The 25,173-nt window shown below is 55.9% G+C and overlaps 8 protein-coding genes across 8 annotated transcripts; 5 read left to right on the top strand and 3 right to left on the bottom strand.

The window, feature by feature from the left end:
• Positions 1–305: 305 nt before the first annotated feature.
• B0H64DRAFT_168990 (uncharacterized protein) lies at positions 306–2,314 on the bottom strand. The gene is made up of 2 exons (XM_062798730.1): positions 539–2,314; positions 306–484 (listed from the first exon to the last, which is right to left on the bottom strand). Exon 1 carries the CDS (start codon positions 2,001–2,003, stop codon positions 792–794), a length of 1,212 nt encoding a protein of 403 aa, XP_062659889.1. The 5' UTR covers positions 2,004–2,314; the 3' UTR covers positions 306–484; positions 539–791.
• Positions 2,315–3,013: 699 nt separating this feature from the next.
• On the top strand, positions 3,014–5,903 carry B0H64DRAFT_398093 (BCS1 N terminal-domain-containing protein). Its single transcript, XM_062803926.1, has one exon. It carries the CDS (start codon positions 3,391–3,393, stop codon positions 5,548–5,550), a length of 2,160 nt encoding a protein of 719 aa, XP_062659888.1. The 5' UTR covers positions 3,014–3,390; the 3' UTR covers positions 5,551–5,903.
• Positions 5,904–5,932: 29 nt separating this feature from the next.
• B0H64DRAFT_398092 (S-adenosyl-L-methionine-dependent methyltransferase) lies at positions 5,933–7,486 on the top strand. The gene has a single exon (XM_062803925.1). The coding sequence runs from the start codon at positions 6,258–6,260 to the stop codon at positions 7,461–7,463; it is 1,206 nt and encodes a 401-aa protein (XP_062659887.1). The 5' UTR covers positions 5,933–6,257; the 3' UTR covers positions 7,464–7,486.
• A 2,264-nt stretch (positions 7,487–9,750) lies between these two features.
• B0H64DRAFT_360705 (ABC-2 type transporter-domain-containing protein) lies at positions 9,751–14,137 on the top strand (the record flags this gene model as incomplete). The annotated part of the gene is made up of 5 exons (XM_062801711.1): positions 9,751–10,134; positions 10,206–11,521; positions 11,588–12,345; positions 12,406–13,316; positions 13,373–14,137. 5 exons carry the CDS (start codon positions 9,751–9,753, stop codon positions 14,135–14,137), a joined length of 4,134 nt encoding a protein of 1,377 aa, XP_062659886.1.
• Positions 14,138–14,413: 276 nt separating this feature from the next.
• On the top strand, positions 14,414–17,521 carry B0H64DRAFT_424789 (uncharacterized protein). The gene is made up of 7 exons (XM_062805663.1): positions 14,414–14,923; positions 15,005–15,272; positions 15,328–15,694; positions 15,756–16,119; positions 16,185–16,272; positions 16,416–16,593; positions 16,660–17,521. Exons 1-7 carry the CDS (start codon positions 14,570–14,572, stop codon positions 17,102–17,104), a joined length of 2,064 nt encoding a protein of 687 aa, XP_062659885.1. The 5' UTR covers positions 14,414–14,569; the 3' UTR covers positions 17,105–17,521.
• Positions 17,369–18,142, bottom strand: B0H64DRAFT_374463 (WSC domain-containing protein; the record flags this gene model as incomplete). The annotated part of the gene is made up of 2 exons (XM_062802338.1): positions 17,369–17,837; positions 17,949–18,142. The coding sequence occupies 2 exons, from the start codon at positions 18,140–18,142 to the stop codon at positions 17,369–17,371; spliced, it is 663 nt and encodes a 220-aa protein (XP_062659884.1).
• A 3,206-nt stretch (positions 18,143–21,348) lies between these two features.
• Positions 21,349–21,662, bottom strand: B0H64DRAFT_442686 (uncharacterized protein; the record flags this gene model as incomplete). The annotated part of the gene is made up of 2 exons (XM_062806662.1): positions 21,349–21,417; positions 21,459–21,662. 2 exons carry the CDS (start codon positions 21,660–21,662, stop codon positions 21,349–21,351), a joined length of 273 nt encoding a protein of 90 aa, XP_062659883.1.
• Positions 21,663–23,817: 2,155 nt separating this feature from the next.
• On the top strand, positions 23,818–24,952 carry B0H64DRAFT_475184 (uncharacterized protein). Its single transcript, XM_062808086.1, has 2 exons — positions 23,818–24,207; positions 24,268–24,952. Exons 1-2 carry the CDS (start codon positions 23,981–23,983, stop codon positions 24,821–24,823), a joined length of 783 nt encoding a protein of 260 aa, XP_062659882.1. The 5' UTR covers positions 23,818–23,980; the 3' UTR covers positions 24,824–24,952.
• The last annotated feature ends 221 nt before the right edge of the window (positions 24,953–25,173 follow it).

The raw sequence follows: 25,173 nt of genomic DNA, 5'->3' as shown, positions 1-25,173 counted from the left end.
AATTCATCGCAGCCGTGCAGCCCCAACTGGGAGGACAAGCAATGCTGTCCTTCCCTGGTTTGAGTGTCGGTTGCATCATCGAATTTTGGGCCCCAGTTTTTACCCTGAAAAATTTCATTGTCTGCTGGGCAAGGGCGCGAGCGGCTGACGACCAAGCTCGCCCAAGCTGCGAGGGAACGAGGTAACTATAAGACTAACTAATAAAAAACAGGACCCTTTGAACAACAGCGAAGACCAAAGCTGTCGTCCTTGTGGGGAGCTTGGAAACAAACTTCGTCCGTTTCCACTTTCCGTTGCAAATCTCCTGAACTCACACGCTAACCAAACGTGTTTGTGGGCGACGCACTCCGTTCGCCAAGGTGCCAAGCGAACCTTGAAGTAAGGCAGACTTCATGCTCACAAGATGGATGACTCGCTCCAGGCTGTGAATGTCGGGTCTACTTCGCGGAACCGTCATCTTAGACTGTTTGACGTGCTGACCTATCTGGCCAGCCAGGTTAGCATCTCCTCAATCGGAACTCAGGAAGGGAAGCCGTGCCCTCCAATCCTGGCAAATAACTTTCTCACACCCGATGTTCTCACGTAGAAAGTCAGACACGGTAGTTCGGTCCCGGTCCAGAGTATCGGGCTGCTCTTGCGTGCTGGTGCGGACATCGTCGGCACCCAGCAAGCTGATATGGCAGAGGTTAGGGGGTTACCCCAGTTGTTGTTGTTGTTGTTGTCTTGGGGCTTGAAGGGACCTTGGGAAGTCAACCGACCGGGCGCAACAGCGCCGAAGAACACACGCAGCTTCAGATGATCATGTCCCCGTCGTTAGGGTCAGCCGCTATCTCTTCCTCTTCATCGTCCTCATCCAGATCCAAAATAGGATATGTCAAGATCGCAGCGATGCCGCCCAGCGACTCCAACCGCTTGCCGCTTTCGTCGTCGCTGCTGAGCAACCTCACTTCTCCACCGTCGTCCTTGACCTTGTCCACCAACCCGACATACCTTTTCCTCGTGGCAACATCCATGCTCCGGAAAAAGCCGTTGTTGACGAACAACACCCCGCCACCCCGGCCAACGGCTCCCTCGACAACGGCCTTCTCGACCGGCTTCGTGCCGTACCAGGCCCTCCCGTCGTCCTTGCGCAGACGGTCGTAAAACTGGTCCATCAGGTTCGACTCCGTTGCGAACTTGGCGTTCTGCACAATCTTCTTCGCCTGGGTGCTCTTGAGCACCTCGTTGAGGCTGTGCACGTGGCCAGAGGTCGACTTGACCACAACGGCCTCCCTGGCAATCTTTTGCAGGCCCTTATCGCCGGTCCTTGAGGCTTCGGACTGCATGTATGCGCGGAAATCATCGGCCGAAAACCCGGGGCTCGCAAGCAGAAGCGTGCGGGGGATGCTGAAGTCGATGTTGTTTCGCAGACTCGCCAGGGTCTTGTCGTAGAAGGATGACATCACACCGGATGACTCCTTGGCGGTCGAGCGCTTCTTCGGTATCGGGCTGTCGATGCGCTGCTTGACGATCGTCCGAAACTCAGTGATCAGGCAGATGTTGGCGAGACCCTCCTGCATAACCACGGCGGCGATGGCCTCGGGCCGGTCCTCGCTCAGCGCCTCCTTCAGCGACTGTTTCGCCACCGAGTCCCAGCCCTCGCTCTTCCATATCGTGAACTTGATGTCCGCCTTCTCGTACTTGAGCGTGAGGGTGTGGTGCTGACCGACACTGACCCAGTCGTTCTCGTTGGCGACGGTGCCCGACACCTTGAGCTCCGATGCGAGCGGGTCGAAGAAAGTCGACTTGACTTGGATTGACAGGTTCGTGCGGACGTTCTTGACGACCTTGGAGCCTGTCGCGGTAGTCATCGTGACTTTGCGGAATGCGGGTGCGTGTACGACATCTCCGTTGGCGATTAGGTTGTTGGCGTGCCACATGTCCTCGGGCTCGACAATCAGGAGGGAGATGCCGGCATCCTCGTCGATGCCCTCGATCGTTTGTTTTTTCGAAGCGAACCGCATTGTGCTTGTAAAGTTGTATGCAACTGTGTAGTTTGATATGGGTTGGTAACGCAGTGGTTTGGATAGCTCGGTACTATGTCCTGTGGTAAGGCTCTCGTTCAGATGCGATGAATGTGCGCTGAGCGCTTGCTGGTGGCGCGGGTAGGTGACGCAGTCACTCGAAGCAGGTGCTCAGAGCGGGGCCAAAGCTCGCATGTGGGGTCGTTGCGCAAGGTCCGGGATTTCCATCTGAACCACACGGGAGCCGCAAACTGCAGTGTATGGAGATGCAAGATTTTGTCATGCAGAGCATGGTTTCTTAGCCCAACATGCAGGACATGACACGCCGTGCTTGAATCGGAAAGCTATGATTAGAAACTACATTGTTCATCCGGTCCGTACCATGTGGACAGACAGTTGGTCGAGATTGCGGGGGTTCTCAAGGACCGTTTCTGAGCTCAGACTGCCTTGTTCAATAATGTTACCGTGATCTTTCTGAGGCTTAGCGGGGCCTATTACTTCGAGACCAAAACCCCCCTCGCAAAGAAGTACTACTGTGTAGTTGGAGGATGGAACGGTCTGAAAAGCAGACAGCTCCAAACCCACATTCAATCCTGTGTAGGGCTGAGCAGGGGTCTTCGCAATGGTGGGGTACACCTCAGAGTGCGGGGTAAATGCCGGGCGATCCCAACCGAGCTTTTATGTTCTGAGCTGTCCGCGCTCCCCGTCGTCATCAACCCGAAACCCTTGGCTTCCAGAGTTCGATTCATCGTCGAGTTTTGTCATCCCGTGGTGCAGGTTCGTCAATGGCGGTCAAGGTGGCGCGAGCAATCGGACCAAACACGTGGCTAGTGGTTTTTCATCTGCGAGGCTGGTCCTCGATGTGGGCCCCAGCTGCAGCTCTTGATGCGCCTTCTGCAATTGGCAGCCACGCCAGCGTTGTTGACGAACCATGGAGGGTTTCTTGCATGACGCTCCTGAGATGCAGCAGTGGGGCACTACGGTCTTTTCCAGCCAAACACTGACTTCTGCTGACCTGTATCCCATGAACCAACGAACGCACAACCGGGCGGTGTGCATGCAGCTCCTCTGAATCCGCTTTGATCGTGGATGACTCCGACTGCTGTCACTGCCACTGCCACCTACTGCTGCTGCCTTGGCTTGACCTCCTTGTTTTTTCTTTTTGTCCTGTTTTGCACGACCAGCAGGCTGTCAGGTGGCCTCGGCCCTTTATTTGCCTCTTCACTTTGCCGAACTTCAGGGCGGTCTGCAGATAGGGCTCGGCCTCTCTTTGGCCACGCCACCGCATCGCTGCCTTCCAGGTTGCCAGGGCATCGTACTTTGTACCAAATTATTTAAGAGCCAGCCTTTGCAACGCCCATCGTCCCACTTCCCATTTTTTGTTGAAATGGTTGGTCCAACCCCAGGGTCGACCACGATGAACAGCATACTAGCCCTCGCGGGCACATCGTTGCTGAATGACAGTGCATCTGCCGAAGACCTCGAACGGCGCATCCCCGGCTTTTCGGTACTCCAAGACTTCTTCAAGAAATGGCTCAGGATCGACCTCACAACCCTCCTCACCGCTGCGGCGCTGATGGGCGCGGCGTCAAGTGGTGCGCAAAGCATTCAAGAGACGGGGTCCAAATTATATTGGTGGATCGTGCGCTTCCTGACGGCGTCTATTTCCATCGCCGGCAATGATCGCCTCAACCGCGAGGTGCTCAACTGGCTGGGCGCCCATGTGCTCGCGAAGAAGGGGACACGCATCCTGACGGCCAACTCGGAAACGATCCGTAACGATGCTTGGTCCTACCGCCGCGTGTCGCAAGAGCGTAACGACTTCCACCACGAGAAGCGGATGCCGGTGCAGTACCTACCGACTTTTGGGACGACCTGGTTCATCCACGGGCGCAACATCTTTATGGTGCGGCGTATCCTCACGAGCAGCGCGCATTACAACAGCTCGTGGGCTAGAACCCCCGACGAATACGCCGGTGCGCCTGAGGGCGACGAGCCGCTCGTGGTTATGTGCCTTGGTCGGTCGGTAGAGCCGATTAAGCGCTTCCTCGACACATGTCGCGTATTCGCCGATAAGCAGCGCGAGGCGTACATCACCGTCCGGATCAGCAAGCGGAGCTATGACGAGTCGTGGGACACGACCATCCTCCGCCCCCTCCGCCCGCTGGAGACGGTGCACTTTGACGAAAAAATCAAGGAGGAGCTCGTCGCGGACATCGGCAATTACCTCGACGTTAACACGCGCAAGTTCTACAACAGGCGCGGAATTCCCTATCGGCGCGGGTTCCTCTTGTATGGACCCCCTGGCACTGGTAAGACGTCACTCTCGCTCGCGCTAGCGGGCAGGTTCGGGCTAGAGCTATATTTGCTCCACATGCCGGGTGTACACAACGATTCGACCCTCGAGAAGCTCTTCACCGCTCTGCCGCCGCGTTGCCTGGTGCTTCTCGAAGACATCGATGCCGTCGGAGTCAAACGCCGTTCTCGGAACCACGACAGCGACGACAGCAACAGCGACTCCGACTCCGACAAGAGCGACTCCGAAAGCGACCTCGACCGAGGGCGGTCGAACTGCACTCTCTCGGGCCTCCTGAACGTGCTCGACGGAGTGGCCTCGCAGGAAGGCCGGATCGTCTTGATGACGTCCAACTTTGCCGAGAAGCTGGACAAGGCCCTCGTCCGACCAGGCCGGGTTGACAGGATGCTGTACCTGGGACACATCTCGCCGCGCAGTAGCGAGCTCATGTTCCTGCGAATGTTTGGTCCGGACGCGGATGGCGCAGCCCCGGCGGACCGGATGGTTCAGCTCCCTCGAGAGGAGCTCGAGAAATTGGCTCTCAACTTCAGCAAGTGCATCCCGGATGAGGTGTTTACTCCGGCCCAAATCCAAGGCTATCTCTTGAATTACCGGGACTCGCCCGTGGATGCAGCGGCCAAGGCTGCGGAATGGGTGCGAGAGGAAGTCCAGTTGATCGAAGCGGCCAAAGAAAAGGAGAAGAAAGCAGCCGAGTCGAAGAAGAAGAAGAGAAAGCTGCAGAAGCAGAAACGGGCAGAGAGGATGGTCAGGGCGATGCGGGACTACGACTCGGATGAGGACCTAGAAGAACTGCGCCAAAGGATGAAGGAGGAGAAGAAACAAAAGAATAAGAAAAAGGGCCAGCAAGTCGACACGGATACAGAGGAGAAAGCGGAAGACAAGGAAAGGCCAGAAGAGAAGACGGAGGAACCGATGGTGGGGGCAGAGGAGAAGCTTGAGGAAAAGCGTGAAGAGAAAGCCGAGGGTAAGCCTGAAGAGAAGCTTGAGGAGAAGGCCGAGGAGAAGCCTGAGGAGACGGCCGAGGACAAGCCGGAGAAGAAGGATGAGAAGTCCGAGGCGAAGCCTGAGGAGAAGGCTGAGGATAAACCCGAAGCCAAGCCGGAAGAGAAACCAGCGGAAAAGCCGGAGGAAACGCTGGAGATGTTGAAGGAGGACCCATACCCTCCGGAAAACTACTCATTAAAGAGCATAAAGAGCATAAACAGCATTTTAGGGGAAGCAGACTACTAAGGATAAATAGCATTGCAGCGGCTAGCATTTGGGCGTTATGGAGACGGTAGTTAGGGTATCAACCACGGATGACGTAGGTAGATTGGGTGTGGCCTTTTGCTTAAGGAGGTAGGTAGTTTAGGTACATGGATTAGAAGAGGCGTAACAACGGTTTCCCGGGAAATTTCCACTGGGATGATAATTACCTACCTAGGCACCTGAGCTCTGCTTTAAAATTGAAGTGGTGTAAGAAGTTAGGTATGGAGCCAAGCAACACCATCAAGGACAGCGGGGATCTGGCAGGCATAGTAGCTGTTCCGTATCTTCCCGTCACGTCATGGCATGTCCGGAGTGTGGAAACTCTCGGGTCTGAGCCTGGGTCATCCCATCTTCCTTGGGCCTTCCTGCCCGCCACAATAAACACACTGAAGGCACCTTCCTGCACTGGTCAGCTTGTCGCCAATGCTCAAGTTAGCTGTTCTGAATCCGCTGCGCGAGTAATTCTTGAGGCGAGAAAGTACCTACCTAATCAAACTGGAACTGACAAACTCGCTGCCAACTTGAAAGTAATAAACCAAAACAGCTGTTCCCGACGTCCATGTCGCTTCTTGATCACCACAGTCATCATCATCGGAAAACAACTTAACAACTCCAGCAGTTATTAATCTGCATCCCCTCCCAGCTCGATAGGTTGACGCCGCCCAAGTTCGACAACTCATTTCCATAAAATGCAGAATCCAACTTCGACCCAGAACCCAACCTCAATTCACAAACAGTGTCCGATTCAAGGCCCAGGGTACGAATCGACTAACGAAGATGCGGCTCGGGACCCATTTTCCGGTTACGACTCGAGCTCGGGGGAATCGGACCGAGTTCGGGCTTCGGACTCCATACCGACATTGGAAACGGTAACCCAACCGGGGATCACCAGTGTTGAGCCTCCAGCGAACCTCAAGGCGCGGCTCAAGGAGTCGTACGATTCCATAGCGCCGTCTTACAACCAGTGGACGCTGATGCACCGGGGTCACCGCATGAATTATGCGATGAAGCTAATCGACCTACTCCGGGAAGAACGCGCGCGCAGGGACGAGGCCAGGGGCACTGCGGAGGAAATCGGAAAACACCCAGAGCCCTCGGGGCTCCGGGGCCACGCAGAACGCTTAGGGCAGTCACAGTACGTGGAGAAAACAAAAAAGGGGAAGCAGGCGGAAAAGGTCAAGGTTACCTCGGCTGCTCAGCCCGCGGAGGACCCCAGGGAAGCAGCGCTTAACTCGATCACCTCGGTGTCCGAGATCGCGGGGTACGCAGGTGGTGTAACGAACGGGAATCATGGCACAGAGCATGAGAGCCACGCCAGAGAGGAGCCTTCGCTCCTTGCCGAGGCTGGTATCCACCTCGTCCGGCTGAACGACATGAAGGCACTCGAGGTGGGGTGTGGTGACGGCATTCCAGTCACCGAGGCCCTCCTCTTGGAGGAGTTGAACGTGGTCGGCGTGGACATGTCGGCAACCCAGATCGCCTTCTGCCAGGCACACTTCCCCAACCAGGCGGCCGCTCTCCAGGTGGAGTGGGACCAGAAGGACATGATGGATCTGCAATACGAGAAGGGCGAATTCGACGCTATCATCGCGGTGTACACCCTGCTTCACCTTCCCCGGGAGGAGCAGACGGTCTTTCTCGCAAGGGCTTGCCGGTGGCTCAAGCCCGGCGGCTTGATCTTATTCAACTTTCCGCAAGCGGAGAACGAGGGTGAGGTGGAGGAGCATTGGTTGGGGCTGGATAAGGGGTGGGTATACCGGAGCAGTTGGGGGGAGGAGAAGATGATGCGAATTATTGAGGGCTTGGTGGGGATGAAGGTACTAGTGAAGGAGGTGACCGAGGTTAACAACCCCGATCCCAAGTTTGTGTGGGTAATTGGGAAGAAGAGTGTTTAGTGTAATGAGGGGTGACGGCGTGCCAGAAAGGGGGGGTGTCTCAGCCGTTGATGGCTCGGGGCCGGAGACAAACATCGCTAATCGTTCGGTCAAACAGATAGAAAAACTACCCGTGTATTAGTACAGGACTACTTCGTGTTGGTCGTCGACCGGATCGGAATTCGGGCTGAACTGGGTCCCCCACGTGCCCCCACGATTCTCGTGTATTGCGAATCACCATGCCTGTTCCCATGGAATCTGCGATCGGCGGGCAGGGATGGCCGTGCCAACAACAACAACGTTGTCCCGTCTCCGTTGGCACCCAAGCACGATAAGCTCCGAGGCGCCGTTTCGCGGCCCCGGCAGTTTGTTGCAATCCCGGTCCTGCCCCGCCGCGCTAGCGTCGGAACGATCCGGGGATCGGGGCCCGCGGATCTGACAGCAGGGCCCAGGCTCGTATGAGTCGTCCCCCGCCGCGAGGCACCACGTCCTCGTCCAAACCCAGGACCTCGGGCAGCGACAAATGATCCTCGACATGAGGAGTGGCACCCATTGGCAGTCATCAGAAGCTTCATTGCTTCTGAATAAGATACTAGTAAGTTTGCTCTGGCGTCTCTCTTCTTTTCCCTGACTGGTTGTGCTTCCACGTCTTGCGAAGCCAGGTCACCCATTCAGTATCTAACGATACGAAGGACCGTAAAGTTGGAGCCTGACGACATATCGATACCAATCTCGGGCAAATGGAAGGCTTCAGGCTCTTCGTGCTTGATATAATAATAAAAGCGAGTTTAAGGGCGGACTGGGCCGAACCGCTTCTTTCTGGATACACCTTGATGGGTTTAGTGTATGATGTCAACAGTCTGAAACATTTCAGGTTCACATGTGAAAAGTCAATGTCGTGGGCACCATCTTATTGGCCGTGTTTCGAGAAGGTGTCATCGACATATTAAGCCCCTCGCGGAACCAGATGACAGGAATTCCGGGCAATGTCCTCCCAGGTCCGGTGGAACTCAATTTCCCGGGGCCCCCTGAACATGGCTTGACCAGCCCCCCTTACCGCCAAGCCTTTTACTGTTAACTGTCGCTGTCTTTGACGTTTGGCGACGATTTGCTCGAGATTCAAACGTCGACACTTCTCCCTACCAAACAGTAAAAAGATAGTTATACCAACCGATTCTAATTATTCCAGATTGACTGCTTCGCCTAATTGGGACGATAAAATTCGCGTTGAAAATGGCTCTTTGGTACTTTAGACATTTTCTTCGACGGGATTGTCTGGCTTGCTGCACTAACAGATCGCCCTCGGTTCGCTTTCAAGATCTCTTGGTAACTTGGCGAGCAAGGTGTTGAAGACCCCGGGAAATTGAGTTCCACCGGACCTGTGAGGTCACAACCGAATTCCGCCCGAAGCCCAACAAGCACTGGCACCATGCCGAATTGCTATGTACCAGCAAGGTCCACGGCATCCACCCGCGGAACCCGGGTTACTCCGTATCGAACTCAATAAGCATAACGGCTGTGGAAATCTCGCTTGAGAATTGCAGTTGCTGATGCCAACGCGTCACCGCGCAGCCAGGCTCTGCGTCGGGTTGTTGCCGTGATTGCATCCGGGGTTTCTGGGCAGATCGACGGAAGAATTCCGGACCCAACCAATGGCAGAGGCGGGCGTTGAGCGGAAGAAGAAAACTGGACTGCCAGAAAATGTGGGTTCGGCCGTGAATGCAACGGGTCCATCCCGACACACGACAAAATGATCCAACGAAGCAACGGCAATGAGACGGAAACGAGCCGACGGGACATCGGAGGATTCGAAGCTCTTTTAACATCCATGATGCGAATCGACGACTCCACTGCGGTATTCGGTGTTGGAAACCGGCCGAGAGAGTGGAGATGGGATTTGAAAAACAAAGAAATGGCATTCTTATATTAGTCGCCTTGCTCCACGAGCCAGAGTGACAACCCGCCTCGTCCCCATGTTACGACTTACAAGCATCATCATCCACTCTTTACCATGACGGGACACGAACACCAAGCCCCTGACGAACAGGTGGCCGGGAGTAGTGCAACGGACCATACCCCTAGCCTGAGTGACCATGACGCCAGTTCAGGAACTATAGGAGATCACGACAGAAGAGACACAGTAAATCCCTTAGAGGAGGAGGGCGTCACAACGGAGCTTCAACGGATTGCTACAGCGCTTTCACGGCATCAAACCCACACCAGGGACGGACCAGTGGCACATAATTTGGATCCTGCGTTGGATCCTGAGTCGGCAGACTTTGATGTAACAAGATGGGTTCAACAGTTCATGGCTCAAGTCAACGAGCAAGGGAGCAAGGCGAGTGAGCTGAGCGTTCTCTTCAGAGACCTCGATGTCTTTGGATCGGGTTCTGCCCTGCAGCTCCAAGAAACAGTCGACTCGGTCCTCCTAGCGCCACTCCGGGTTGGCGACCTCTTTTCTCGGAAGAAAGAGCACAGGCACATCCTTCACGGCTTCAACGGTCTTCTCAAGAGTGGCGAGTTGTTGGCAGTGCTGGGCCGACCGGGCTCGGGCTGCAGCACCTTCCTCAAGTCCGTTTGCGGGGAACTAAACGGCTTGACGGTAGGCAAGGGGTCTACAGTCCACTACAATGGGGCGACGCAGACCCAGATGGAGAAGGAGTTTAAGGGGGAGGTGATTTACAACCAGGAAGTATGTCATCCGACTCACCCCTGAATCACATGCCGTGCGTGGTAAGGGGTACAAGTGCTAACATAGAACAGGTCGACAAGCACTTCCCTCACCTCACAGTCGGGCAGACTCTCGAGTTTGCCGCCGGCATGCGCACGCCTGCGCAACGCATCCAAGACATGCCTCGCGAGGAGTACTTCCAGTACATCGCCCGCGTGGTCATGGCCATCTTTGGGCTCTCCCACACCTACCACACCAAGGTCGGCGACGACTACGTCCGCGGCGTGTCCGGCGGCGAGCGCAAGCGCGTCAGCATCGCCGAGATGATGGTCGCCGGGTCCCCCATCTGCGCCTGGGACAACAGCACGCGCGGCCTCGACTCGACCAGCGCCCTCAAGTTTGTGCAAGCCCTCCGCCTCTCGTCGGACCTCGGCAAGCACGCCCACGCCGTGGCCATGTACCAAGCCAGCCAGGCGATCTACGACGTCTTTGACAAGGCCACCGTCCTCTACGACGGCCGGCAAATCTACTTCGGCCCCGCCAACGCGGCAAAGGCCTTTTTCGAGCGCCAAGGGTGGCACTGCCCGCCGCGGCAGACCACAGGCGACTTCCTGACGTCAGTCACCAACCCGGACGAGCGCATCCCGCGGCCGGGGATGGAGCACAAGGTGCCGCGCACGCCCGAGGACTTTGAGCGGTACTGGCGGGGCTCGCCGGAGTTTGCGGCGCTGCAGGCCGACATGGCGCGCCACGACGCCGCCTTCGAGGGCGACCGCCGCGCCGAGAGCATCGCCGCCCTGCGCGCGAAGAAGCAGCACTGCCAGGCCAAACACGCCCGTCCCGGCTCCCCTTACCGTCTTAGTGTTGCTATGCAGGTCCGTCTGAATACCAAGCGTGCTTACCGCAGGGTGTGGAATAACCTGCCCGCGACGGCGACTAATATCGGGTCGAACCTCATCCTGGCGCTGATTATTGGGTCGATCTTCTTTGGGAATCCGGACGCCACGGTTGGGTTTGAGGGCAAGGGCTCGGTGCTGTTCATGGCGATCCTGCTGAACGCGCTCACGGCCATCGCCGAGATTGACAGCCTGTACGCGCAGCGGCCCATCGTCGAGAAGCATGCTTCGTACGCGTTTTACCACCCGGCCACCGAGGCTGCCGCGGGGATCGTGGCCGACATACCCGTCAAGTTCGCGTCGGCTGTGGTGTTCAACTTGATCGTGTACTTCTTGGCTGGGTTGAGGCGGACTCCGGACCAGTTCTTCTTGTTCTTTCTTGTTTCGTTTGTCGCGACGTTTGTTATGAGTGCCGTGTTCAGGACGCTGGCGGCCATTACCAAGACGGTCGCGCAGGCTATGGCGCTGGCGGGTGTCTTGGTGTTGGCTTTGGTCATGTACACCGGTTACATGTAAGTGCTTTCCTCTGAGATCTGCAGTGGGGGAGAGGAGAGTTTGGCTGCTAACCTGGTTCCCAGCATTCCCGTTCCGCAGATGCATCCCTGGTTCAGCTGGATCAGATGGCTCAACCCGATTTACTACGCCTTCGAGATCCTCATCGCCAACGAGTTTCACGGCCGCGAGTTCACCTGCTCCGCGATTTTCCCTCCGTACTCCCCTCTCATCGGTGACTCCTGGATCTGTGCCAGCACTGGCGCCGTGGCCGGCCGGCGCACGGTCAGCGGAGATGCCTACATCGCAGCCATGTATGGATACGAGTACTCGCATGTATGGCGCAACTTCGGCATCCTCGTGGCGTTTCTGGTCGGCTTCATGGCCATCTACCTAGCCGCTGTCGAGCTGAACTCGTCTGTCGCCAGCACCGCCGAAGCCTTGGTCTTCCCGCGGTGGGATATCCCCGCGCACTTGGACCCGAAGCGCAGGGGCAAGGACGAGGAGACAAGCGGTAACACTCGGGGGACGGATGTCGAGCATGGCACGCAGAACCCTAATGGCGGCAGTATCGAGGCACAAACCGAAGTCTTCACCTGGAGGGATGTTGTCTATGACATTGACGTCAAGGAGGGCAAGCGCCGGCTATTGGACAATGTGTCTGGGTGGGTCAAGCCGGGCACGCTTACGGCTTTGATGGGCGCGTCAGGGGCCGGTAAGACGACCCTGCTGGATGTTCTCGCGCAGCGGACATCAGTCGGTGTTGTTACAGGTGATATGCTCGTGAGTGGTCGGCCGTTTGGAGCAGACTTCCAGCGCCAGACCGGTTATGTGCAGCAGCAGGGTAAGTTTATTTCTTTTCTTTTTCTTTTCTGTTATGAAACGGAGCGTTAACCTCCACCAGATCTTCACCTCGACACCGCCACGGTCAGGGAGAGTCTCCGGTTCAGCGCCATGCTCCGCCGGCCCAAGTCAGTCAGCAAAAAGGAAAAGTTCGAGTTTGTCGAGGAGGTCATCAAGATGCTGGGCATGGAAGAGTATGCCAATGCCATCGTCGGCATCCCAGGCGAGGGTCTCAACGTCGAGCAGCGCAAACTCCTGACTATCGGCGTCGAACTGGTTGCGAAACCCAAGCTTCTCTTGTTTCTGGACGAACCCACCAGCGGTCTTGATTCACAGAGCGCCTGGGCTATCTGTGTCTTCCTCCGCAAGCTAGCAGACGCCGGCCAGGCGGTCTTGTGCACGATCCACCAACCGAACGCCCTTCTCTTTCAGCAGTTTGATCGCCTGCTCTTTCTCGCCAAGGGAGGCAAGACGGTTTACTTCGGGGATATCGGCAAAAACTCGCAATCTCTGCTCGGCTATTTCGAGAAGAACGGGTCACGCCCATGTGGCGATGACGAGAATCCTGCCGAGTTCATGCTTGAGATTGTTGCCGAGGGCGTCAACCGCGATGGCGAGGATTGGCATTCAGTCTGGAAAGGGAGTCAGGAGTACAACGGGGTTCGGGCCGAGCTTGAGAGGATACACGAGCAAGGCAAGACAAACCAAGAGGTTGACAGCGGTAGCCACGGGGGCGCTGCTTCCGAGTTCGCGATGCCTTTCTCCTCTCAAGTGTGGGCTGTCACCCAGCGCATCTTCCAGCAGTACTGGCGGATGCCCGGCTACGTTCTCTCCAAGCTTCTGCTCGGTATCATGTCGGGTCTGTTTATCGGCTTCACCTTTTGGAAGGCCGAAGAGACGCAGGCTGGGATGCGGAATGTCGTGTTCTCTGTCTTCATGGTGACCACCATCTTCACCACTCTAGTGCAGCAGGTATGTTTGTTTGTATCACATCTTTTCTTCCGTACTAATAATACCGACGTTTCCAGATCCAACCGCTCTTCATCACGCAACGCTCTCTCTACGAAGTCCGGGAGCGTCCGAGCAAGGCCTACTCCTGGAAAGCTTTCCTTATTGCCAACATCGTCGTCGAAATACCTTACCAAATCCTCACGGGAATCCTCGCCTTTGCTTCCTTTTATTATCCCGTCGTTGGTATCCAAGACTCGACCCGCCAGGGCCTCGTCTTGCTCCTCATCATCCAGCTCTTCATCTACGCCAGCGCCTTCGCGCACATGACCATCGCGGCTCTCCCCGACGCCCAGGCTGCGGCAGGGATCGTGATTCTATTAACCATGATGTCGACCATCTTCAGCGGCGTGCTCCAGACCAAGGTTGCGCTGCCCGGATTCTGGACCTTCATGTACTACGTCTCGCCGTTCACCTACTGGATCTCGGGCATCGTATCGACAGTGCTGCACGACCGGGAAGTAGTGTGCTCTGCCGCTGAGAATCTTGTGTTCAACCCGCCGCCGAACACGACGTGCGCCGAGTACCTCATGCCGCTGGCGAACGTGACGCAGGGAACGCTACAGAACCCGTACGACCGCGAGGCGTGCCGATATTGCGCCTTTGATGTGGCGGATCAGTACCTGGAGAGCGTTGATATCTTTTGGGCTGACCGGTGGAGGAATTTTGGTATCATGTGGGCGTACATTCTTTTTGATATTGCGGTTGCTATTGGGGTGTATTATTTGTTCCGGGTCAAGGGGAGGGGGATTCAGGGGTTGTTCAAAAAAGTCAAGAAGAATTAGACGGTTGGGTTGGGGGGCAATGGGGGCAAAGGGCGTAATGTCGAATTATTAGACTACAGAATAGGTACCGTACACTCCAGCGAAACAAAAATTCTTTCGTTTTGTTTCCGTCATATTCGGTTTTGGGTCAAGACCTCCCCAACCCCTGAGCCCTCGGCCACGAGCGCGAGAGGCGCCAAAAAAGGAGTAGCCGATGCTCGGCAACAAACCCTGAAGGCCCGCCCAGCCCGCTTTCGACCAACCGATCAACATGCCTAGCAGGCATAACAGGCATCAGCCAGGCTATCTGCCGCCCCGAGTCCGTCAGCTCGGGAAGTTCAAAGTGTCTGCTGAGCAAGTCTTGCAGCTTCAAAAAAGTAGCCTCTCCCCGCACTGAACGAGAGACAGTAAGATCGCTTTGTTATTCTCAGTCCCCTCAGTTCTTTCTCGACCATGGCGTCCACCTTGCACAAATACCCCGGTATCGACCTACCGCTGCGGTATCTCGTCCAGAACGAAGAGGGCGGCGCCGGTATCGAATTCTACCGATGTGGCTCGTTCGAAGCGGCCGCCGGCTCTCTCTCTGAGCTTATCCAAGTCCGTGAAGTCGCCATGCTCCTACTTATGGATCGCCTCACGGACAAACCCAATTGGCACAAGAAGGTGTTTGACGAGGCCATCGTCGCCAAGTGGCGCCATGAGGCTTTGACGCAAGATGAAACAACCATGTACGAGGAGATCGTGGCCGGAAAAAATATCCCAATGCCGCAGCGGACGAGGATTATCAACGAGGCCACGTTTGACTATGTGGGTAAACATCAAGCTGGCGCCGATCGTGGCTGTACTTTTATGTATTTACTAGTTACTGACTGTCATCTTATTTCGCAGTGCATCGCCGAGCTAAAGTGCAAGGCGGCTTACTTCGAAGAAACCGGTCTTGTCTTCACGCTCAACTCCTCCCAGGGCAGCGCTGAGTACCCCTGCTTTAACACGGCTATCAAGGCAGACTCCCTCGTAAACAATGAACTCCAGCAGGGCCTGAAGGCTGCATTTGAGAAACTCCGCGCCGAGCAGGCCGCCGAGCCCGACTGGCATCCAGGGAGCAACGATATGGTTCAGGATCTCGTCCACCCTTCCATGTATCCTTTCGTTTATGGTACGTATTTGCCCCATGCCGGTATCTCTTTCCACTTTCGGCTGACGAAATACAGGCGAGAGTAGGTTCATCCCAGAAGAGGCCGTCAGGGTGGTTGACGCTGTCGAGAGGTGGTCCGGGAAGGGTGAAACGGTACAAGCGCTGCTGGAAGGAGACGAAGAAGAGGGCGAACTCATCGACCGGGACTACTGGTCTAAAAAGTATCAATGGCTTCCTGCCAACCTAGCCTTCCAGGACGATGGCTCCGTGCGCTTCACCAGCTACGTCAACAACCTCCACCCCCAAAAGCACACCGAGACTTACAGGCTCCTCGAGAAGCTCATCGACACCGCCATTCCCACTTGGGAACATGTTCTCAGCGGAAAGGCCATCACGCCGTCTAGTAATGCCCCGGAACGGTTAGAGCAACCTCCCAGGGTGTAGTAAGTTGTTCCAGTCCCCTCGAGGCACTGAAGCTAGGTAGCTGACGCTGCCGAATATTAGCGAAGAGAACGAAGATGATGTCTGGGAGAAATTAGATCCGGTTGTTATCGCCGAACACGAGGCGGAAGATGGTCCCATCGATTACTCTGAGCGGGAGCTCCCGTGCGATGATGACGAATGGGAGGATGACGAGGAGATGGGCCTGACCGCGGCAGAGGTCAAAGAACAGGAAATTCAGCGCCTCAAATGGAAAGATATTAGAGATCCTACGCTCATGGAACCCTTGGAATTCGAACCCCACACCTACAAGGTTGAGCAGACACTCCGGGAGCGGTTCAAGGATACTGGTCTGCAGGTCATCGTCAAGATGGCCTCGATTGAGTTGACCCCTGAGAATCCCGACTTCCCAATGGGCGGTTGGCATGTAAGTCCGCCCTGCGCCCACCACGTTCCTCGCCGGAGAGCCGTGGCTCTAACAGCAGAATCCAGATTGAGGGCCAGATGAACGAACACATTGTGGCGACAGCGCTGTATTATCTCGACTCGGAAAACGTGACACCAAGCGAGCTGTCCTTTCGTACGTAAAGTCCGAACCCGTTGCCTCCTTACAACCCATCTCCGGTAGCCCATTCTCTTCCTACGTAGACAATGGGCTACCTCCTGGCAGACCCTTCCCCTCTCCCCAAACCCGTAAGGAAAATAGCTGACGAGGCTGCACAGGCATGGCTACCAGCTCCCAGCAAGATGGCCTGCAGTCTCGGGTCGCACAGAATATGGACACTCTGTACCAGCGCATTTACGGCACCAACCTTTCCTGGGGTCCAGGCTCCGAAACCGTTCAGACCTACGGCAGCGTTGCGACGCCCGAGGGGCGGTTGTTGGCATTCCCGAATGTTTTGTAAGTTTGATTGCTTCCCAACTTGTTACCGGGCATCATTAACAACAGCTGGTGGCTTTCCTGAAGCCAACACCGCGTGTCTTCCTTCAGCCTGCAGGACCGCACCAAACCCGGCCACCGCCGTTTCGTAGCTCTGTGGCTCGTCGACCCACTCCGGCGCGTCGTCTCAACCGCCAACGTGCCGCCGCAGCAGTTCAACTGGTGGGCTGAGGCTGTCTTTGGCAACGAGGCCAAGACTGCAGGCGAGATGCCGCCCGAGGTGTTCCAGCTGCTGCTTGAGAAGGGCGCCGACAAGGCCGTCAAACCGTCCGAGGAACTGCTCCAGAGCATGAGAAACCGGCTACCGGCCGAGGTCATGGAGATGGTGCGGCGAGAGGCCGTACCGGGGGGACTGATGACTGCCGAACAGGCACGTCAACATCGGCTCGCGTTGATGGAGGAAAGAAGTGCTTTTGTGCGCACCAGCGAGAAGAAGGCGTGGAAAAACAGGTACTCCTTCTGCGAGCACTGATTACCGGTATCTCTACCGGCTTCTTTTATGCCTGGACTCCGGTTTCACATCATCTTGCGTCTCTTCCATCTTTTCACATCATAGCTGTCTTGAAATGACTCTCTTCTCCTGTTGCGATTTCCATCCTTTTCTCATTTCAAGCTACCTAAGCACAAAGGCAACCTTGCAAACCCAAGATTAGAAGAATAGAACCAAACACACTCGAGCCCTTTGCACTTCCACCCCCTTATCCTCACCCAAATACCCTATCCACTCTCCCAATCCTCACACCCACTGGTAGACACTCAGACGGTCCGACCCACCACACACCTCGGTCGGCTCCCCAGAGCAAGCCATCGCACAATCCGCCTCGAGCGCGAGCGTGCTATTCGCATCCAGCCCCGCGCCACAGTAGCACTCGGCACTATACTCCAGCCCGAACCACGTAAACCCACTATCCCTGCAGTACCCGCCACACCCTCCCACGGTCATATCGGTCAGCGAGAACCCGCTGGCGCCGGCCAGCGCCCGCGCGCCCGAGACCTCGGTCCAGCAGCCCTCGTACTGCGTCGCCGTCACGGCCGGGTCGTGCGGGTAGGGGACGATGGCTGGTGCCGTCTCGGCCGTGCCGTACAGCGACAGCCGGTTGGGCCCGCCGCAGACCTCGGTCGCCGTCGCGTCGCCGGGGCACGGCATCGTGCAGTCGGTCGAGAAGGCTGGGAAGGAGCCTTGGGCGAGGGCGTCGCCGCAGTAGCTGGGTGGTTCGTTAGTGGGGTGGTAGTAGGACTGAAGTCTGAGTGGGCAGGTAGGGAAGAAGACGGGGTAAGGGGATGGGGGGGGGAAAGAGAAGTGGTTGAGAACGTACCACTCGCCGCCGTACTCCAGGCCCCAGAGGTCGAAGCCGGTGCAATGGGTCTCGCAGTCGGCGATGGTCATGTTATCGTAGTCGATCAGCGAAGAGCCGGTCAGCGCGCGGGCGGGGATCTCGGTGTAGCAGCCGTAGTAAGTCTGCGCGAGGGCCGCGGGCGCGAGAGCCGCGAGGGTGAGGAAGTATTGCATCTTGAAAGAGGGAGAGAGTTGCGGCTATGCCTTGTCAGAGGACTGAGAGTGGTGAGATGAGGGTGATGATGAGATGAGAGAAATAGATGGCAACATCGGGGAGGGAGGCAATATTTATACCTGATGAACCTCCCCATCTCTCGCCTGTCTCAACACCCTTGCCCAGAAGTCAAGTCGAGTCCCAGAGGGAGGTCCGTGGCGTTCACGAAGGCATCTCTGGTACGACCGTGACATGGCCTCTCGCTTCTTCCGAATCCCACTCTGCGCTGGCACACACACACCCAACTTGTTAATGAAACCATGGTCCATGCGTGTTCAGCATTCATCAAATCCTCAGTCCGAGTCCACAACACCAAGCCCGGAGTTCCTCGGCTAGCTGAGGCGGGCACCGGGCGGCCGCATGCTCGGTTTGCATATGCGTGGTTTGGATATCACATGCAGCCATTAAAGCCTGCATCGTCACTAGTGGAACGGGGATGGAATCCGGGGAGCGGAGAGTGACGGTTCCAGGGGTTCGAGGTCAACCCCAACTATTGGTTTGTTAAGCAGAGCCTCAGAGTAAAATAACTCAAAAGGTCTGGCCCGCAAGCCACCTATCCTGTTGCGGAGGGCCAAGAGATCTGGCGTCGAGGTATTGGGAACAGCCTTGTGTGTCTCCGATGACGGGACGCAAGTCAGATGTCTTTCGAGTCAACCTCCGATTCGCTGCCAAAGCTACCAAGGCACGCTAGCTCGACCTGCAGCCACGGGCGGTTCCGTCAGGGGTAGGATGTAGGTCGTCGGACCACTCAACCGGACCACTCAGGCGGCCCTCCCGCTCTAACTAGCCGAATTTCTGTTCCTGCATTCTTGGGCACACCTAGGAAAGAGGAGACAGTATTCGACCGACAAAGCGCGGATTCAATAGACTACGCCATGGCGTAACTTGGGTGACTTCACTTCGAGCAAAGACAGGGCCCAGACCTGTGGATGGGAAGTCATGGGACGGCCCGACGAGGGAGCTGAGTTAAAGTCACAGTGAGAAGGTTACATGACACGCATTTCAGCTCATCACAGAAAGATAGAGTTACACTGCGACGTACCCTTACGGACATCAACATCCCTTCCCTTCAAGGCCAAGACCTTTCAACCAACCTCGGAAGCCCAGCCACCTCATGGCCCCTGCAATCCTTCGGAGAGCAGGGGCAAATTTGGCTGGAACACCCCGAACAGGGGAGAAGCCGTCCGATCCGCCGTCAGTTTCTTCACTGTTCCAGCACAACAACACCAGGCACCCCGCTGGGAACCTGCACGCAGAGGCCGAGAACCAGGTAAACCGTCAGTTCCCGTCCTCCCCTGCGGGGTTGCAGATGCGGCTCGATCTGGGCACTCTCAAGTTAGCGAACAATGTAACCCAGCTCCAATAATAACCGCTTGAGCGGGAAGGTGAGGGCGACATCCTGTCAATCAATGCAGTAGCGAGACGATCGAGAACAAACAAGATGGCCGAGAAGCTCCCCGAGCTGAATTCATTGCCACCAGACGTGGTAGTGGCCAAATCCTCGTATCTGCCACCGAGCCCACCGTCCCGGTCACCCTCCACGCATCTTGTGCAGTTTGGTTCTACGTAGCAACCACTCTGCATTGCATACAAGCTAGAATATGCACACGATCAATAAAACGCCTTATTGATGAAAAGTTCAAGTCCCTTCCCGGGCCGGTCGAGGTCGTCTGAGTGACAGAAATAGAATGTTGCCCCGACCACCCCTACCACTTCGACCCTCTCCGGACCGCCAGCCCGGTTCCGAGGAAATCCAACCCCGAAGGCTGGAAAAGTGAACCGGTAAGGCCCGAGAAGGAAACATTGGGAAGACTCGATAAGTGCGAGTCTGCGTGGCTTGGATACACGAGTCTAGAACCTGCCCGGCCGACACCTAGGATGACGAAGCAATGCAGACGTCCACCTTGGTTGATGAATCGACGAGTGCAATTCCTTCTCCGCCCACCACATTTAGGACCCCGGGCACCGAATTCATAGGCATACGTTCATTGGTCTTTTTCTGTGTCTTCCAAACACTATCACATATCCTGTGGTCGTGGAGTAAGTGGTGGAGAAGGGTCGTTTTGTCAAGCATCTGATATCCGCTTATACATTCCCGGGCGTTATCCGAACACCCATGATCATAATGGCAAGGATCCTGAGCTGGGGAAATGGAAAGGTGAACTGATACGAATAGGGACAAATGGTAATTAGGAATGTAAAATGGGAAAAAACCTCTACTACGGCGTGATGCAGGGGTAAAAGGGACGATGACGACCCCAAACCCTTGCTCACATCATTCAGTTGAGCCTCTCCTGCGATGTGTATAAGAGAACCAAACTGTCGGTACACGGCCTGCTACCTTGCTCTCGCCATTGGGCCTTGGACCGAAGGTACACGGTACCAACCAAACAAGTCAACTGGTCGGCTGCTACATCGAGGCCTGTGCCCGTCGGATAACCATCGCAACTCGTCGGCGGAGTACCAATACTTTGCCCTGTGGCACGGTTCAACGCGCTGCGGTAGCCCCAGGCCCGGCAATCACTCACCCCTTCGCTCACCGTCCCGACTTTAGAGCCCAGACACACGTGGCCGGGGCTCGTTACCCCGATATCGGTTCTGGACGTGGTTGGCAAGTGGCCGAATATGGACCGACGCCGAAAAGGGGGGCTGAGGGAGGAACATGAAACAGGGGGTTGTCGACAGACTATGCAGTAACGTGAGCTGCATGGCGTGGTAGACCGGCAATGCCCAAGCAACGCTGCCAGCTTCAACGAAGGAACCCTCCGTTGACTATCCCCCCACTAAGTGATATGGACACTGGTCTTTAGCTCTGAGAAGCCATGAGCCAGAAGCTACTGGTATTATGACAAAAAGGGAACCGCTAGTGAAACCTTGCGCCTTGCTAAGAGCACATTCACAGTTATAGTTGCCCATGCGCGAATAAGGCACATACCCCCAACCCTTTGACGTCTACTGGATAGTCAAACAAGATATGGCGGTATTTATAGAAAGCTTATCAGACGTGAAGCTTCACAGTTAGTTTATAAACTACCGTTGCTTCTTCCATTCCAACCGGACACCCTATCTCAGCCCCTAGACAGCCGCTTTTTGTTTTGGAGCCAGCACGGCGCTTACATTAAGCAGTATGAGAGAGTTCTGGGGACAAAAACGCAAAATCTTACCCTTAAACTTTGAAGTCGTTCACATCGATGCCATGGTAGTCGGCATTGGCGTCGCAGTGGGCAACCCAGTGCTACTGGTGTTGGATCCCGGGCCGCCCACCCCAATGCACACCGGACGCTCGTCAGCCTCGGTCAGGTTGGCATAGAGGCCCGTGTCACAGCTAGACTCCGAGTCCACCCAGGGGTTCCATCCGTCGAGGTCGCTCATGGTGATGTTCTGGTCGAGGGTGATGTCCTCGCAAGCGTACACTACATCCCGGGGTGGGTTGTCAATCATCTGGATCTCGCTACTCCTCCACGGGGCAGCTGATTTCATCGGATCCAACACCAACCCGCAACACTTCACCCTAGGTACCCGAGGGCAAAATCAACTCCCTCAAGGGCCAGGTTGAGGTCTTTTACTCGCCGATGGGCCAAGCTAGGCTCAGACGCTATATACGAAGCGCTATCGACTTCGGCAACGATAGCCCTGTGGCTTCCATCGAGTCCTTCAGGGTTCTATTCCGCGAGACTCCGGGGGTGTTCGAGTAGTTGAGGTCTGAAGACGTGGTCACCCGATTGGATACGACCACAGACCACAGCGTCTATCCATGCGCAGCCAGGTCCTCGAACTAAACATCCCAAAAGCAGAAGGATAAGTGGTTGTTCATAACCTCCCTTTCTACTACCCCAGTCCACGTGTCTCTTCGGGTAATTTGAGTACCTTGGGTTTGAATTGATCCCGTGTTGTTGTCTCTGTCAGAGTTTGTTGAGTTGGTTAGTTTGTTGATCGAATATGGATGCTGAGTGGAATTGGCAGTGCCCAATTAGCGGTCGGCCGCCAGACGAAAGGCTCAGGGAGATTGGGCGGTATGCCCGAGAGGGTATTTCCATTGAGATTGAAGGTAAGCACCACTCCCGAGTCCCCGTTCTTTGCGCTCGATTTGCAAACTAACCCGCGAACTCAAGGGTGGGTTCTGTGGGTTTGGTCCCATATCTTGGGCTGGCCTCGGACGAACGTCACTGTCTATGGCGCTCGTCTCCATAAGCAATTAAAGGATACCAATGTTCATGCCTACGTTATGATGAGGATCATGTATGGACGGAAGTCCACGCAGGGCGTGAGGGCGGCTGCCACGGCATCATATCAAGGTGCGAAGTTGGCAGCAAATGAATGATTAGGCTGCACGTGCTATGACTTCTCCTGTTTGTCGTGTGGTAATACCACAAGAGATGGATCTGCTCCGGGATCCGAAGTCGAAGTCCATTTTATTAGATGGCTATTACTCTATGGCCTAGGTTCAAAGTAGAGAGACAGATATAAGTCAGTCTCACTCTCCTAGAAGCTCTCCAAGAAGTCACCGTGTGATCATATTCACTAAGGATAGTACACAACAGCACTGTTACCCATTAGTACATGGTAGGGATGGATACAGTATGATGACAGAAAGGTCTACTGATCATTGGGTTACAACCTGTGTCCCCCTTTTTCTGTCCGGCGGCCAACCAAACTCGGCATCTCAGGGCGAACGCGCGTCATTCGCCCCACCAGTCAGCACCCTTTTAGGAAATGTCTGGCGGGTGTCCATGATCTTTTCAAAGCTCACCGGTTTCTTCAAGTAGATCAAAGGCCTTTTTATCGGGATGGAGTGGTATGGCCTCGCGCCCGAGGGTAAGATCCAGTGGCTGTTGAACTCGGGCGCAGAGGACAAATGGGGCTGGGCCATCTACCGATGGACTTACAAACCGGACATGAACTAACTAGACGGTCACTGAAAGGATTTCAAGCGCCGTGTCGAGCCCTGGACGCGCAAGTCCATCGCAGAGTCCGACGCTCCAGGGATCGCCGAAAAGCTTGACTGGGTCTTTGTCGAGGACCCGGGACTCGAGAACACCTCCCGTGATCACCAGGGGGTTCCCTAGGAGAGCCACATTGCGGACCCTATTCCCTAGTTATCGCCGCTTGATGTCCCTGCATTCCGTACCCATACGATGTGTGTAGATGGGCAGGAATTGACTCTTCCATCGGGCCTTGTCCCTGCGAAGTCTGGATGAGTTTCACGACAATCTCGCAAGCCGTGGGGGCGGGCTCTGAACTAACTCGTTAGTGTATTCAAAGTGACAGGGCACACACGTGGACATCGGACGAGTTATTTATTAATACGACCAAACGTCGGCACGTTCTGCTGTGCGACCGAGGTCAAGCTGACGACCCATGATCGCCCCAGCCTTGACTCAACGAGAGCGTCTTCCAATTCGATCTGCAAGCGCTTAACCTCCATGTAGCCAAGGCCATGTGGATAACCCAAGGACTTGGCTCGCACCAAAAAGGACCAAAAAAGAAAGCGGGACGCTATTTCCTCATCCAAGACATCAAATCTCACGCCATCCAATCTGGGCGCTCCAGCCTGGTTGGCAGTACCGGGCTTGCGGAGATTTAGCCGGGGTGTGCCGCAATCTAGAGGCCCCCGGGACCTGCAGTCAACAGATCTCGTCACGGTAGGATTGGGGTGGCCAATAGATAATTCTCGACTCTCGGACTTTGTTTAAAATGACGGCGACACCCGGTTTACTTGGTGTCGTTGGCGCATCGTACTCCGTACGCAAGGAACAATCACTGTGAATCCAGTCACATCCGAGCTTGACAGGTTCAAGATGCTTCCCCTGACGACAACAACATTGCTTCTCTCCTGTCTAGGAGCAGTTGCCGGCCTTGCCGTGGGCACGAACCCTCAGCACGAGAACCGGGCCCCTGGGTCAAGGCGGAAACCATGCCCAAAGCCCACGTGTTTGGCCCCTGACACCATGCAAAGCGCAAGCAAATACACCGGGATGGAGGAGGGGACACCAGGGATTAGAGACGGCCTCAGCGAGTCGGCAACGTGAGCCTCCCATTCCGTCCATGACGAATCAACAAACACTAACACACAGCTTCACACCAGCGACTCCGCCAACTTCATCAACTTCTGCTCCGGCCATACCCTTACCAACGGCCAGCAAAACAGGGACGGTTCCTGCAACGGCATCCCCATGGGCCGCATCCCGGCCACCACCAACATGATCTCCTCCATCATCACCTACCCGCAGCCGGGCGACCGCGTGCCGGCCAACACGACCTTCAAGGTGTCCATCCAGACGCGCCACCTGCGCGCGGGCTACCTGGTCAACCCCACCACCAACTACTACACGGCGCCGCAGGACCTGGACGAGAACGGCGACATCATCGGCCACTGCCACATCTCGGTCCAGAACATCGGCAGCCTGCGCTCGCTCGAGGCGCCCGACCCGACCTCGTTCGCCTACTTCAAGGGCGTCGACGACGAGGGCGACGGCAAGGGCGGCCTCGAGGCCGAGGTCACCGGCGGTCTGCCCGAGGGTGTCTACCGCGTGTGCACCATGATCGCCGCCAGGAATCATCAGCCCGTTGCCATGCCTGTTGCTAACAGGGGTGCTCAGGATGACTGCACCAAGTTCGAGGTGGGGGGGTCAGGGGCTTGAGGCGTCACGTCACGCCTTAAAGGTTAGCGAGTGCGCAGTGAAACGGTGGCTGTAATTAATCATGTAAATTGTGGAATAATTTCCCAAATGGCGTCGTGACATACGAGAATCTCAGTCATGAAACCCATCCGATATCTGACTCGCCCAAGTGAAACAATCCGTCTTTGTTGCGGCTTTGGTGTTCCTTTGTTGGGTCTTTGTTTACTTTGCCCGGGGGTGGGGGGATGTTTCCGCGCGAAACATTTTGAACAGCAGTGGCTTATTGTGTGAACAATTCATATTGTGATGCCTCTGTGAAGTCGACAGCAAATATAACAACGCTCCGAGTGTCCTTGTTCAAAATCATGTCT

Source organism: Chaetomium fimeti (assembly GCF_033439085.1).
Source record: "Chaetomium fimeti strain CBS 168.71 chromosome Unknown B0H64scaffold_4, whole genome shotgun sequence".
Lineage (NCBI taxonomy): Eukaryota > Fungi > Ascomycota > Sordariomycetes > Sordariales > Chaetomiaceae > Chaetomium > Chaetomium fimeti.
The sequence above is the reverse complement of the archived record's forward strand: the minus strand, read 5'-3'. Positions and strand labels throughout refer to the sequence as shown.